The 15981-nt window shown below is 43.3% G+C and overlaps 2 protein-coding genes across 2 annotated transcripts; both read left to right on the top strand.

The window, feature by feature from the left end:
• Window positions 1–2668: 2668 nt before the first annotated feature.
• On the top strand, window positions 2669–9798 carry LOC116364345 (dnaJ homolog subfamily B member 14-like). Its single transcript, XM_031817505.1, has 6 exons — window positions 2669–5633; window positions 6834–7022; window positions 7212–7297; window positions 7760–7869; window positions 8220–8392; window positions 8836–9798. Exons 2-6 carry the CDS (start codon window positions 6995–6997, stop codon window positions 8958–8960), a joined length of 522 nt encoding a protein of 173 aa, XP_031673365.1. The 5' UTR covers window positions 2669–5633; window positions 6834–6994; the 3' UTR covers window positions 8961–9798.
• Window positions 9799–10969: 1171 nt separating this feature from the next.
• LOC116364344 (group XIIA secretory phospholipase A2-like) lies at window positions 10970–15915 on the top strand. Its single transcript, XM_031817504.1, is given in 5 exon segments — window positions 10970–11120; window positions 11123–11365; window positions 11662–11738; window positions 12103–12268; window positions 13157–15915. Coding segments are annotated over 5 exon segments (627 nt in total). The 5' UTR covers window positions 10970–11098; the 3' UTR covers window positions 13276–15915.
• Window positions 15916–15981: the final 66 nt, after the last annotated feature.

Genomic DNA, 15981 nt, shown 5'->3' with positions numbered 1-15981 from the left:
GATACCCCTTTGGATGTGGCCATGGCAGCCGCCATTCACTAGCCCTCAGGGATTCACAGACCTATGTCCTACAAGACAGGATGAAACTATTAGCTTTGGAGGAAATTGAGCGTCAGATTGAGGGAGGAACGACAGGCTGACGAACAATGTCACCAATTGGATGTGCAGGCCCGTAGAGCTCTACAGGAACGGGAATTCATTGCCAAGGACCTGGCACAGCAGCGACTGCACTGTCAAGCCAGAAGGGATTTGGAGGAGGCACGGATGGTCTCATCCTTCCTGGAGAGGAACAAACAGGGAGTTTACCTGACCACCCCTCCACATGACCTAACCTGTCTGCCTTTCTTTCCCAATCTGCCCCTCTGGTACCCCATGGCATACAGTACCCGGAGGCTCCAGGGTCAACAGCCAGCACGGGGGACAGGCCGCTCCACCAAAGCCCTCTATGCCAGTGACACAAGTTAGCATTCCCCCATCTGGACAAAGCATCACTCCTTCGCTTTTCCGCCAATTACCAACCACGGCAAATCGTTCCTCTCGTCCAGGGCCAGGCCAGTCCTCAAACATCAGGTGGGAGGGCTCTCACCCAATTCCGGCTGCCACCAATGGAGGGTCTGGGACAGTAGGGGACCGGCCCAATGAGGCCACAGTGGGTTCATCAGAAGTCCCGGGTTTATCCTTCACGCAACCAGAAGAGGGAGCCAACATTATGAAACTTCTAGTAGCCTCAGCCTATGGAATTCCCAGACCCAAACTGCCATACTTTGAGAGTGGAAAGGAGAGTGAATTTGTCCTTTTGGAAATGGCATTGGAGAGCCTACAGGGTATTCACAGTCATCTGTCATAACACTACAAATACCAAGTACTAATGGATCATTTACGGTTTCCCAGTGCATACAGGCTGGCCCAATCCTTTATGCACTCCGCAACACCATACACTGCAGCTCTCCAGGCCCTGAAGGCCAGATATGGTGAGCCACGCCAGCTAGTCCAGAATGAACTAAACAACATCCTGAACACGTTTCCAATTAGGCTAACCCGTACTGGCCTGATCCCCTAGTAGTTTACCATGGTAAGACCCCCATGCCTTACGCCTGGGCTCTGAAATCCATGTCCTCTCAAACCCTTTTACTAGCCTGTGGATCAGGGGTCTCCAACCTTTTCTAGTATAACAGTATAACTTTAGACCGGGCGCGAACCAGGGAACCCTCTGCACACAACTGTCACCCCTCGAAGCATCGTTACCCATCGCTCCACAAAAGCCGCGGCCCTTGCAGAGCAAGGGGAACTACTAATTCAAGGTCTCAGAGCAAGTGACTCCACCGATTGAAACGCTATTTAGTGCGCACCGCTAACTAAGCTAGCCGTTTCACATCCGTTACACTAGCATGAGAGCTACTTTTAAAAAATCAACAGCGCAAGGTACATTTTTTTATTTTCTAGCTATCAAATGGGCACATTCTTCTCTCCCCTGCAACTCTCTTCCCTAGTCCTTAGTGTAAGAGAAAGTAGTTTTCTGTCAATATATCTGGTAAAAATAATTAAGCAATAAGGGCGAGGAGGTGTGGTAGATGGCGAATATACCACGGCTAAGGGCTGTTCTTAGCACGACGCAACGTGGAGTGTCTGGACACAGTCCATAGCCATGGTATATTGGCCATATACCACAAACCCCCGAGGTGCCTTATTGCTCTTATAAACTGGTTACCAAAGTAATTATAACAGTAACATCTTTTTGTATACTTTCTGATATACCACGGCTTTCAGTCAATCAGCATTCAGGGCTCAAACCACCCAGTTTATAATGGTTAATAAACAACTCTAAGGGGGGGCCCTATAAAATCTGTGATTCCGCTCCCAAAATAAATGGACTATTTTCCCCAAATTATGTTCTGTTAAATTTTTCACTCTTAAAATTATTTTTGTTCTTCGACAACCAACGGAATGGGATGTTCTGAGTCCATGTGAATGCTTAAATCACATCTCAAGACAATTTTAAAAATTGTAATTGCGCTTTTGGCGTTTTAATTTCTGCATCTAGTGATTGGGGAATTTGCCATCTATGATGTGCCGGTCTAGCGATGGTTCTCTACTACTCATTTCATAGCAAAGTTTGCAAATGAGAAATAGATATAAATGATATACTTACTCATGATACACTTTTAATTTGAACATGTAGATAGGTAGCCTAGCTTAAAAAACTAAAACTATTTAATTTATGGATCAAGCCTTTAGTAGTCATTCTGATCTTTGCAGTTAATGTTTAAGTGATGGTTTTGGGGACCGTATTTATGGCAACCCACGACAGTTATGACATCAACTGGCTACACACAGTGATAAACTCACGCACCACATAGACACACAGGCAATATTGCTGGAAATAATAATAATAAAAATTAAACAATTGTTTGTCAATAGTGGATAACCAGGGGTGGGATAATGTTGCGTTGATTTAGATAGTAGCTGGGAGTTTACGGTGTCTGATACTTGTGAGATTGTTTGCCAGTTTGCGGTGGAACAGGTGAAAGTCAAGTGATGTCAAACGATCCATTGTGTCCAGATGCCCATCCTGGTTTAAAGCAGTGGTATTCAACGTCTGGGTCAGTGTAGTCGCCCAAAATAAACCTCTGATTTTTTTACGGGGGGACTAATAATTAACAGTACAGATTATTATTTGGGACAATATACAATTGTTGCTAAGAGTCATTTGAAAAATATAATTTTACTGAGTAAATGTATGTATTGGGTTCTTTTGATAAGAGATGAAAAGGCTATGAATTGAAGGTTATTTGTTGATGTAAAAATGAGATTTTCCAGATTAAGGCTGTCATTCGATTTTTTTTTTTTGGGGGGGGGGGGGTCGTGAGAAATGTTAAAATAAGCTATGGTTTAAATGCCGGGATGTTATACTCATTTCGGCTCATCTAGTTGCATTCGGTGTGCACACCTTTCCACTATACATTGGAAGAGGTGGGCTGCAAGGGATTGGCTACTTGAAGAGACCTTGGGCCTAACAAAGCTACTTATTTGGGAAGTTGCTAAATAGTGAAGCTTCTGCATGGCATTTCAAATGTAGGCTAAGTAGAGTTTGTACTCCTTAAAATGATCACGAGTATTGCATTGTTGGCTACATCTTTGAAAACGGAAGTGTTATTAGTTTTTTTTGGGGGGGGTGCAGTGGAATTTCTGGCTTCTCAGTTTCTTGGCCATCAGCGCTTTTAAATGAAATAATAAAGCATCTTTTGTCAGTGTGTCTGCACTAGGGACTCGGGATGTGGCTGCATTATTGATGTCATGTTAATCAGGCCTTTTGATTTCAACAGATTGGTAGCCTACAAAACAAACTAATCTAGGGATCAAGCCTTAGCAGTCATTCAGATCTTGTTCCCAATGATCAGTGCTTTGTTACTGTCCAGCGGTTCTGAATTTGCGATTCACCTGACTGTTTTTTTCTTCTTCTGTTCAATAGGCTTTTGATTTGAACATTTTGAGTTCTTGTGTGTGTACTACACCATTTGATTTAATTTTTATATGCTACAGCACTTTGATTTCACTAATAAATATTTTGAAATTGAACTAAATGATCAGTTTCTGTCTTCAGTCCTTTTTAAATGAGAGATATAACATATGTCAAACTCATTCCATAGAGTGACTGGGTTTTCGCTTCTCCCTTGTTAGTAAGGAACTCCCCTCACCTGGTTGTCCAGGTCTTAATTCAACAGAAGAAAAAACAGCAGACACTAGGCTATAAATGGAATGAGTTATACACCACTGGGCTATATGGTCTACTGCAGTATAGGTTGAATGTGACAGGCCTACTGAGGCTGGTTATAGAGAGACTATAACTCCATTCCTGATTAGAGAAATGAATCAAATTGGCTATTATCAGGTTGGTTAATGCGATTCATTTCTGTTGAATTTGGGGGGGGAATCGACCCACATGCAGCCCCACCCACTCGGCCAATCAGTAGCCGCTACTGTGTTGTGGCACACTGCACACTTTTTACCGAACGGTACGTGCTAAATAGTATGTTAGCTAGTATGGGTCTTTGGCCACTGATTGTTGTTGGACCCTGAATCATACCAACCATGGGGGGAGGGGTGTTCTAGAATGATCTCCCTTGAGAGTTCTTGTTAAACACCTCTCTTTCTGTGTCACTGTTTCATCATTGCTGTCCCCATAGGCCAGGGTAGGTGGCTGGGACTGGGAGCTCCGAGCGACTGATGTCCCTGGTGAACAGAAGTGTTGCTAATAATGGGCCGAGTGTAGCCTAGGCCTCCACCACCTTCCCCTAGTGCGGTCGTCTGACGGTAGTTAGATGGTTCTATTGGGCTCCATGTTTTGTTTTCTCTAGCATCTTTATGGTTCGTTAATTAAACCTGCAGTTGACCTACAGGATCACTCATAATCCCCCAGTCCAGTGTGGTGTACTCAGAGGGGTTAAACTTCTCTACTGTACTATGAGCCAGCCAATAACACACTTTATGTAGAGAAGGCTGCTGTTGAAACACTTACTCAGATCAACATTTTGTAGTTGGGTTTGAAGTTTAAGCCTGTGGAATATTTGCAGTGTTTGCTGAGCTAATGACAGCAGACGGGTTGTCTGTATTTGTATGCGAGTCTCATGGCAGAGCTGTTTGGGTGGCTTGTTGTGGTCGGCTTTGTGCCATTGGTGGTGTGTGGGCCGTTAATCAACTGCTCAATGACACTGCAGTGTTCTACACACCATACTACCCCTATGGGAACCTCAGACTCGGCAAGGTGCCCATAAGGCCAGTGAGAGGGGAAGGGAGAGGGACTGAGAGTGAGACAAAAGAGAGCTGTGACACATCTTGTTATGGCAACACTCACATAGTGCTTGGTAGGCCTGACCAACATCTAGTCCCATTGTAAAGAGCATAAGACGGTATGTTTTTGTTAAAACAGGCCTACATGCAGTGTAGGGTTTAACCTCCAATTGAAAGGTACACAGTGACATCAGCATATATTTGATTATTCTAATTGAATGTTAATGTAAAAGTCTGGCAAGTATCTCAGGTGGTTCTCCTTGGAGACTGGAGGCAATCTCTCTTCTGCAGGTCATGCAATCGACTCTGTATTGCGTTTGAACTCTCCTGCTCTGTTCTGCCACCAATGTTGATTTGCCCTCTTGTGGTTTCAAATGGTTCTCTAGGAGCAGAGGCGCAACATTGCGAGACTTCCTGGAAAGCTTGCGAAACAGACCAGAAGTGAAAATTATTCACTTTGGATGTTTATTTTCTCTAAATGTAAAGGCACAACCTAGATACTTTCCAAACACTAGTTCTTGAAGCAAAACATATCGTTTAGAGGTTTTTTGTATTGCTTTTGGGCCAAATGTGATCTGTGCTACAACCCTCATGATTAATCAGATCCACTGCATTGTAATAAACTAGGTCTATATCTGTTTCCTGGACATGTGTAACATAGCCCTGATGAATCACTCACTGTCATCTCTCTTCTTAAAGGATAAAGCGGTGTAAGGACTACTATGAAGTCCTGGGCACCAGCAAGGAGGCCAATGAGGAGGAGCTGAAGAAAGCCTACAGGAAACTAGCACTCAAGTTCCACCCAGACAAAAACCAAGCCCCCGGAGCTACAGAGGCCTTCAAAAGTAAGAAGTTTCACATGCATTGTTTTTGTGTTCGGTGCCAATCACATGTATCACAGGGCGCGATACAGCCAGCAGACGGACCAAAGACAGGCGAGAGCAGAGCAGAGGAGAGAGGTATGCATGTCTGGCATCTACAGGGGCGGCAGGGTAGCCTAGTGGTTAGAGCGTTGGACTAGTAACCGAAAGGTTGCAAGTTCAAATCTCCGAGCTGACAAGGTTCTGCCCCTGAACCCACTGTTCCTAGGCCCTCATTGAAAATAAGAATTTGTTCCTAACTGACTTGCCTGGTTAAATAAAGTTAAAATAAAAAAAATACTAAACATTTGGCTGTAATGTAGGCTACAGGTCTTCACGGATCCACCTGTACCAGATTTCGGACCCCGGCGAGTCACAGGTCTGGGTCGGATCTGATATGATTGACACAGGTCTCACATAAATGTGTAAATTTAACCAACTTGTCCGGAAGGTACAAATCCGAATGCAACTGCTGCAGTAGAGGGAGAGAAATTGTATCATTTATGCTGCTGCTCTTGTTAGTCATCAAAGTGGCAATGGGCTACAGCCATCGAGCCTTACTCCGTGTGTGGCAAAAGTTAGGAGATATCTAATCAATGGAAGATGGAATTAAAATGACGGAGTTAAAGGAGAATAGTCTACAAGAACCAATAGGTAGGCAGGCTGCTACTTATCTGGATATAATTATTTGTAACTGTAGGATCAGGAAGTGTATGCACTGCAGCCTCAGCCTACCTTAACTAGCTTTTCCCAGTTTGATGCAGTTAAGACGGGCACTACGTAATCATACTTGATGATAAATAATTGAACTATGGCAGCTATTGGTCTACTATAGTGCCAGTCAGCTTGGTTGGTTGCTGTCTCTCCCTCCTGCCTGCTAGAATGGTCTCTCTCACTCAGCTCTGTTTAATAAAGTAGCTTTCAAAAATGACTTCTTCTGTTTCCCTCACTGATCGGACCGGGTCTGGAACAAGTGAGCCCCTACAGCATTGTTAGCAGCATACATTTGACCTGCCATTAATTGAATTGGAATAGATTGAGGACTGGCAGAGTATCTACGTCTGGCCCCCCCGACGTGAAGTTTGCAGATCAGTGTTAAATGGGGCATCGGATCCGAGCCAATGTCTACTTTTTCGCTGACTTAATGTGACACTTATTGACATGAGTGTGTTGTGGTTCTAACAGAGATCGGCAACGCGTACGCCGTGCTTAGCAACCCAGACAAGAGAAAGCAGTATGACCTCACGGGGGCAGAGGAGCCGACCAGCCCTGGCCACGCCCACAGCCAAGGGTTTGACTTCCACCGGGGCTTCGAGGCCGACATCACTCCCGAGGACCTCTTCAACATGTTCTTCGGAGGAGGATTCCCCTCTTGTAAGAGACACGCATACATTTTGAAGTTAATTTCATCGTGGTTGCAGAGTTTCTCAATGTTTAATAAACAAGTCTTAATTCATTACATCAATTAAACACAATTGTCTTGCTCAAACATCAATGTTTATTAAATGAGTATTGTATTGCAAGTCTTTGCCGAGTCACTAACAGGGTACCTCCTCTCCACAGCGGCTGCCCACACGTTCACCAACGGCAGGGCGCGATACAGCCAGCAGACGGACCAAAGACGGGAGAGAGCAGAGGAGAGGGGAGAGGTATGCATGCATGTCTGGCATCTACACTGCCAGATGTATACTGTGACTGTCAATATAATACCTAGTGAGTCTGGGGTAACTTCAGGTCAGACTTCCATAGCAGACCCCCCTCTACAAGCTATGGGAGTCTCGGCAGCATATTGCAGGCTCTGTTTTAGTGAAGGACGCAACCGTTCCAGCCTTGACTGGGATGAGCTCTAGTTAATTTCGGTGTGCTACATAGTAAAGCAGGAAAACATGCAAGGTCACTAACAGGACAGTACATGTCTTAAAATATTAAATAGTAATATATGCCATTTAGCTGACTATCCCAAGCGGCTTAGTCATGCGTGCATACATTTTACGTATGGGTGATCCTGGGAATCAAACCCACTATCCTGCCGTTGCAAGTGCCATGCTCTAACAACTGAGCTGCAGGACAAAATAGTGTATGCTTAGTGATTTTTGTAATCTGTTTTCCAGGGAGGGTTCTCCATGTTTATCCAGCTGATACCCATCGTTGTACTCATCCTGGTGTCCATCTTGAGCCAACTGATGGTGTCTACCCCCCCCTACAGCCTCTACTCCAGACCGTACGTGTACACACACACACACACGCTGGGGTCGTGCTCAGTGTGGATCACAGTACTTAAAGGTTGTGTTCATATTGGGAACATCATGTATTTAAGTGGTACCACTCCGTTTCAAAACGTTTTCTCCCACCTGAACACGGCCCAGGCCTTTTATTCTGTACCCCTGCTCCACATGCTCGGGGCTGAAAAATACTGTCAAATGGTGACATGGTTGGTGTATGTAACGGACACACCTACCAGTAAAGTACTGATGCATTGCCTCCTCTCTTCACCAGGTATAAAAAGCTATACATCTCGCTGTTCTCAGAACAGCCGTATGTAACCTGATGCCTGTCCTCTGTCCTCTCCAGGTCCACGGGGCAGACGGTGAAACGGCAGACGGAGAACCTGCATGTGGATTACTACGTCAACAGAGACTTCAAGACAGAGTACAAGGGCTCCAATCTGCAGAAGATTGAGAAGAACGTGGAGGAGGATTACGTGTCTAATGTCAGAAACAACTGCTGGAAGGAGAGGCAGACGAGTAGGTGTCCATCATGCCTCTATTAGTTGGGCGGTATCCAGATGTTCATACCGTTTCTGTACCATACCAGGTACTACCAGAAGTATTAAAACAATTTAGGCAACAGGGATCTTGATCCAGGAGGAGATTAAATGTCTCTGCTGTAATCTAGCCACGTACCTAGCAAGTTAGAAAACCAAATGCCTAGCTGAAGCTCTGACCTGGATATAATTGATTTGACACAGATTTCTTAGTTATAAGCAGTGGCGTAGCACGCAGCCCCTGCAGGGTATAATTACAGTGAGGACTTCAATGAAATTAGCCCCATGTAAAGCAATACAAGTTACTCGTACAAAACAGGCATTAATTTCCTTCTATTTTGTGACTAAAGCATTCCCTCGACGTAGCTTAGTGTGACATTGTTGATATTGACAGTCTTCTGTTCATCTCCCTTTCTCTCTCAGAAACAGACTTGCTGTATGCTGCTAAGGTCTACAGAGACGACCGCCTGCGTAAGAAGGCTGAGCTGATGACCATGGATAACTGCAAGGAGCTGGACAGACTAAATGACCTGTTCAGAGGGGGCTGAGCCCGCCCGATGACGCAGGCTCCCACAGGACGCTTTTAGAAGAGATATATGAATAGATATAATATGTATGTAAATGTTGTTTTTTTAAGGAAAACCATGGAGATTGAAAGGAGGAAAAATACAAATAATTAGCCTTACCGTTGACGTTATAAGTTGTCCCCATCCCTCCCCCAGTATCCATCTTTCCATCCTCCTCACCACCCCCTCCTCCCTGGGAACTGCCTTGCTGCATCTCAATGAACCAACTGAAGAATAGACCAACCTCTCAAAACACTTGAGAACCACAACTTCTTTCTCTTCTCTTTGCTTGTCTTTTTGTGTTTTCTGGAAATAAGAGCCCACTCTGGAAATGAACACTGACTGGAAAAAGCAGAAGGCATTGTGGTGGTGCCTCGAGTATTGAAGCGCCAAGCATTCTGCTGTAACAAGCAAATCACTGTCTTCTTCACTCTAGATAACTACTTCACCTGCTTGACTTAAACAAGATTTTTAGGCTCATCTGGAGATGCTGCCCTCCTTCCAATCCATACATTAGCAGTGCTAGTATTGTGAGGAACCCAGAGAATGCTTCCTAGCTACCACAGTGGAACCCACAGTGGAACCTTGTGTGGAGTTACATGGACCTTGAAGTTCATTCCGCAGATGAAGAAATGACCACTGTCTCACTTGAACTTTTTTTGGCCTGGGAAAAAATGTGAAGTCGGAACCATAATCTTCATCAATTGTATATTTTTCATTTTGAATGTTTGAAAATTTATGGAGTTATTTAAGTAGAAAAACAAGGTTTTTCTTCATTGCTCGATTAATCATTTGAATAAACAATAAATTATTACCAGAAGCAGTTTTGATTTGTTTCGAGCACAAGAGCATGTGCAATTGTGTGTATGAAGCAGATGGAAGGGCAGGTTAAACACCCTTTTAAAATGTGTTCATAGTACTCAGACTGTAGGCCTATTCTCTCCACATAATATTCTCCCTGGCATACGGATCCGTTACTCTAGTAGTTTGTATACAGTCTCACTTTTGTTTTGCAGGAAGCCTCGTTCTCAACCTAATATGTCCTCACCATATTTATGAGGCTTGTAAAAGATGTGTTGTGGATTTGTATGGCTACATGCTACATGCTCCAGCTTGGTACCCAAACAGGTTGGTACTGTGATTCTTAAAACTGAAATGCAACTGATCAAGTCTACTAGAAAGGAGTCTTTGCTGTTTTTCCTGGAAGTCCATGAGAATTGTGGTGTTTCTGGAAAAATACATAGGCCTACAGTGATTATCACTTGTATTGATCAGTGGTGGGAAAAGTACTCCATTGTCATACTTGAGTAAAAGGAAAGATACTTTTGTAATTTTCTATTAAGGTAAGTCACCCAGTAAATACTAAGTAATTGGTGTTAAATGTAAATGGTTTTAAATGTAGCAAAACTAAATGGAACTGCTAAAATGTACTTAGGTAGTAATAGTATAAACTACTTCAAATGCTGTATATTAAGCAAACCAGCACACTTTTCTTGCCTTTTCTAAATTGACATAACTGGGCACACAGACAATTTTCAAAGGATGCATGTGTTTAGTGAGTCTGCCAGATCAGAAGCAGTAGGGATAACTAGGCATGTACTCTTGATGTGTGTGAATTAGACCAGTCTCCTGCCAAAATGTAATACTTTTGGGTGTCACGGAAAATGTATGGAGTAAAAAGTACATTATTTTCTTTAGAAAAGTAGTAAAGTAAATGTTGGCAAATATTAATGGTAAAGTACAGACCCCCCCCAACACACAAAAAACACTACTTAAGTAAAAATACTGAAGTACTACACTGATTAATATTGCCTTAAAACAGAAAGCAAGACAATTTCTCAGTAAAAATCATCAAATCGGTCATTAATATACGTTTGTTCGTGGCATGCGTGAACTTCGAACATCTGTGGGCGTGGAGTGACCACGTGTACTGTAAGTGCCATGTATCTATTGGCACTGATAGGTTTATTGTTGTCACGTGACTAATCCCACATCCGGGAAGGGAATTGCATGACAGGCGATTTGTTGACACCGAATAGGACCAATAGTGTAACATTTGGGAAAGTGTGAAATTATTTTTTTTACCGATGTTTGGTGCAGTCATTTAACTTTGGATTCACATGCCGACCAATTGCAACTATTTTCTAGCACCGGTGCTGTCATCATGCATCATAACAGTTGTATCCCGGTTTTTCTCGTTGGCTTACTATCTTTCTATGGATTTCTGAGCTGTGTGTCTTCATGTAGTAAGGAACCTGAAACACCGGACTGGCGGATGACTTTAAAAACCATTCGCAATGGGATCCATAACATTGACAAATACCTCAACGTTGCTCTGGACTTATTTGGAGGACAAGATGGACTGTGTCACTATGAATGCAGCGATGGTAAGGTCTCTCAGGCCACACACACAGTCAGTACTTGTTGGTAATGGAAATAAAAACATGGCCATAACTACTTTGCTTATTATGCAGACAGGCCATTTATTAAAAAGCTCAGTTGAAAGTGATTATGTTCCACAAACAAAGCAGATAAGCACCACTGTAGCCATCTTGAGTTGTAAACCATTAAACTGGTACAGTGCCACCCCCAACACACACTGTAGTTTCTCTGAACAGGTTGTCTCTCTCAACAAGATTAAAGAAGAACTCTGAACACCTCTACCTTTGCTCTTTCCTTGCAGGTTACAAACCAGAACCCCGGCCTGGTTACAAACCAAACCCACCCAATGGATGTGGGTCACCCCTGTTCGGATTCCAGGTGAGCTAGTGTCATGTATGACTTTGATCTATAGCAGTGGTCTTCCCTATTAGTCCTGTGGGGGGTGCAGTGTGTGTTTTCCCAGTCCAGCACTAACCCACCTAGTTTAGCAACTCATGTTTTTTTATGATTAGCAGAGACCTGTGTTTCAGACTGACGCCTGCACACACTATAGTGTATTGCTATAGCTGCGGCTCTTCAGGACCAGAAATGAAGACCCCCCCCCCCCCTCAGCCATAGTAGGGCGGGTCCCCTGTACGGCGACCATTGTTTATAGGAATGTTATTACACCTGTCATATTATATATTGCTTTGAATATTTGTGAGCATTGATCTAATGGTCATCTCTCTTGTCTACTCTACAGTTTGACATCGGCATCCCGTCCTTGACCAAGTGCTGTAACCAGCACGACCGTTGCTATGACACCTGTAACCGTGATAAACACGACTGTGACGATGAGTTCCAGGAATGCCTGGAGACCATCTGTAGGAGATTACAGAAGATGTTGGGACTGGCCCAGAGTGTCCAAGGTAAGATGGCAACTGGGTTGTGTTTGTTAGGGCATGCAACAGAAAACGGTTTACAACGGAACACGACAATGTGTTTCCTATTGTAGTTCCTGCCAGTTTCAGTCTGTTTTCTTCCATCTTGTTTCTTTCTGTTTTCTTCCATGTGTTGCCTATTGAACACCACGCTGATTCATGTATTGATATGCCCCCAGTGTTGAACACAGAGCAGGACTTGACTCAAGCATTCCTCACAGTTAATTCAATAATGTACCCACCATCTTGTAGCCTGGTTAAATCATACTGAACCCTGCACTCACCATTGTCAATTGTTTCACTTTCACTTCACTGGTGAGTTCAGCATTCAGTCAGGTTTAACCAGTCTAACAATCTTGCTGGTGCGGAAGATCATACAACTCCCCCTGATGGCATTTCTGGTGAGGTCTATAATTTAGGGTGAGGTCTATATCCATATTAGGGCATGCAACAGAAAACAGGTGGTTCAAGTCCTGAATGCTGATTGGCTGAAAGCCGTGGTATATCATATCATACAACGGGTATGAAAAAACATGTATTTTTACTGCACCTATTAAGTTGGTAACCAGTTTATAATAGCAATGTCACCTTGTTTTTTTTTGTGTATGGCCAATATACCACGGCTGTGTTGTGTCGTGCATAAGAACAGCCCTTAGCCGTGGAATATTGGCCATATACCACACCCCCTCGGGCCATATTTCTTAATTATAGTACTGCAATGTTGAGGGAGCTAGCACAAGCATTTCACTGCACCTTTTATACCTACTGTAAACTGTGCACGTGACAAATAACATTTGATATTGATTCATTTTTCTGTGTGTTTCATATGTCTGTATATAATGATCAAGTCGTGTTTCCATGTCTCTCTCTATACAGCTTGTGAGAATACTGTGACCCTGCTGTTTGAGGCTGTCATGCACATGGGGTGTAAACCTTACATGGACAGCCAGAGAGACTCCTGCATATGCAAATTTGAAGTCAAGAGGGATCTATGAGCTGCCATCCAGAGGGGATTCTGGAATAGTCAAGCCACCAGAGAAACATTGAAGTCAATACTGTATCTTGGGATAGAGCTGTGGAAGTTTCCATTGATAACAATGTGCTAAGCCTTGTGAAGGGGCCTGGATGTGCTCTCAATGAATGAACGTTGGGTGATCTGAGTTTTTAAATTGCTATTTGATAATTTTGTAGAATTGTTCTCCTATGCAAAGGTTGTTTGGTGGTTGTTGTCATGTATGTCATTTGTTTGTTCTGCCACACATTTATATGAAGTATAAATTAAGAGAGAATATGAATGTTTATAAAAGGTACGAAGACATTGGAAGACAAATGTATGACTACAAGCACATAATGATACAGTGATGAGGGTAATGGCTACATTATATTGCCCAGTAAGTGTATTGTTTTGGTTACACTTCTGTAACCGATGTGAAATGGCTAGCTAGTTAGCGGTGGTGCGCGCTAATAGCGTTTCAATCGGTGACGTCACTCACAAGGGCCGAGGATTTTGTGGAGCGATGTTTAACGATGCTTCGTGGGTGTCAGTTGTCAATGTGTGCAGAGGGTCCCTGGTTCGAGCCCGGCGAGGATACAGACTAAAGTTATACTGTTACACTTCTCCGCCCATGCATTGGCTATATAGCCTGCTTTATTTCGCATGTGTGGCTACTGAATATGAGCAGCGAGAACGATGAGAGCGGACACTTGTACATTCTCTTGCCACTTGATTCTCCTCCCACGCATAGGCAGCCTACTCTATTTCATTGAGACCAGACTATAATCTCTCGGGGACTAATTCATGTGGACAGATGAAACTGCGAGAATCTGTCAATGCACATGTAGGATTATGTGGTTGATGAGCAACATTGAGGGGTTCAATTAATATGCCCGGGCGCCCGACAATGCGTGTTTTTTTACCGGGTGAAAGTTGATTGCGTTTGTTTTGGAACCGGCCTGCCTCCCGGGTGTGAGACAGGTGCCCGGTTCAAAGCCCACGGAGAAATCCGCTCAAAACGTAAATAGTACGTGGAGTAAAGAGTACGGTTCTGTGTTTTCACATGTAAAAGTGATTGCTTTTGACAAAAGCATCCGCTTTCCCAATGAAATCTAGTTTGAAAATGTAAACATATTTTGAATGGAAAAGAGATGTAGGCCTATATGTTTCTGGATGACGCACCTTGTTGACAGAGCGGCACAGACTACTGTTTGACTTGAAAAGGGCACTCCTCCTCCCTTAGTGCTTTTGCCAATTCACGTCAAAGGACATACCGATGCCCCGCGGTTCACCATTTTATTTAACTGTTTTTTAACCAGGAAAAAAACAGAGACCCAGAGACGCTTTTTCAAGGGATACATGGCCGAAAATGCCGTAACAATCAATACATTACAGGATTAAAACACAACAATATGATCCAGCCCCCAAAAAGCATTTACACTACTCTGTAACAGTCTCCCATGAACATTTAAATTCATTGTGGCACTAACATATCTAGATGAAGTATGGATTGTAGACTACACCATACCTCTGGTGCACAAGACAACAAGGCAGTCTTGCTTAATAGTGCAAATGTCCTGAGGACTTTAAGTAGGTAGCCTAGTGGTTAGAGCTGTGGGCCAGTAACAGAAAGGTTGCTAGATTGAATCCCCAAGCTGACAAGGTAAAAATATGTAGTTCTGGCCCTGAACAAGGCAATTAACTCACTGTTCCTAGGCCATCATTGTAAATAAGAATTTGTTCTTAACTGACTTGCCTAGTGAAATAAATGTTTTTTTTAAAGTAGCAACTGCCCATCAGACCGGGTATGGTAACTGCTGGTGGTGAAGGAGACCAGACTACATAGATGAAGAGGGAGTTTACACAAAAGGGTTTAGTAGATGAACACTTACATATAATCAATCCTCCCAGTAGTTTCTGGATTTGTTTTTTTGTTGTTTATTTGGACGAATCAGGATTGGGCAAATGCATGCATAAAGTGCTAATCAGCAGTTACATCATTTTTTAAAACGTATAAATTAATGATATGCACACATTGATTCTTGAACAATATAATAATTTATAAATGCATCATGAGCTTAGTTCAACTGGCATACAACATCAAAACCCCAATTATAAGCTTGTTTTACTACGATGTTTGTAAACAGAGAAAATGTCAAACAAATAGCCTACTGCAGCCTCAAAACATGGTTTAAACTATCATGTTGATACAATGGCTGTGCAGTCCTTGCATCCATAGCTCTGTCTATGATTTTGAGAGAGGTTACATTCCTCAAGCCCCATCCCTCAGCGTTTTACTGACAACCTCTTTATTATTGTTTCGACTGCTGCTTTAACTGGTGCTGTCACGACATCCGCCAAAGTCGGCCCCTCTCATTGTTCCGACTCATTGTACCGACTTTCTAGCCATGGCCGATCCACTTTTCATTTTCCATTGGTTTTGTCTTCCATCACACCTGGTTCCAATTCCATCAATTAATTACATGTGTATTTAACCCTCTGTTACACCCCCCCATGTCCGTAATTGTTTGTTGTCAGTGCTTGTGCACGTCTGTCCTGGTGTGCGTTGGGTTATGTACCCATTTATTTTATTGTTCTGTATCCGGTGGGTTGATGATTAAACTGAGCAGTTGGAAGCACAGTTTTGCTCTCCTGCGTCTGACTTCTCTGCCGCCAGTACGCACCCCTGACAGGTGCAGTGGTTTTC

The sequence above is a fragment of the Oncorhynchus kisutch genome, unplaced genomic scaffold (genome assembly GCF_002021735.2).
Source record: "Oncorhynchus kisutch isolate 150728-3 unplaced genomic scaffold, Okis_V2 scaffold1049, whole genome shotgun sequence".
NCBI classification, from domain to species: domain Eukaryota; kingdom Metazoa; phylum Chordata; class Actinopteri; order Salmoniformes; family Salmonidae; genus Oncorhynchus; species Oncorhynchus kisutch.
Note: the sequence above shows the minus strand (reverse complement) of the source record. Positions and strands in the feature narration are given on the sequence as shown.

Excerpts from the sequence above, each read along its gene's own strand:
- LOC116364345 (XM_031817505.1), top strand. The coding sequence starts at position 6,995 with ATGTTCTTCGGAGGAGGATTCCCCTCTT. Across the intron at positions 7,298-7,759 it reads GAGCAGAGGAGAGGGGAGAG|GGAGGGTTCTCCATGTTTAT; the intron begins GTATGCATGCAT and ends TCTGTTTTCCAG. Across the intron at positions 8,393-8,835 it reads CTGGAAGGAGAGGCAGACGA|AAACAGACTTGCTGTATGCT; the intron begins GTAGGTGTCCAT and ends TTTCTCTCTCAG.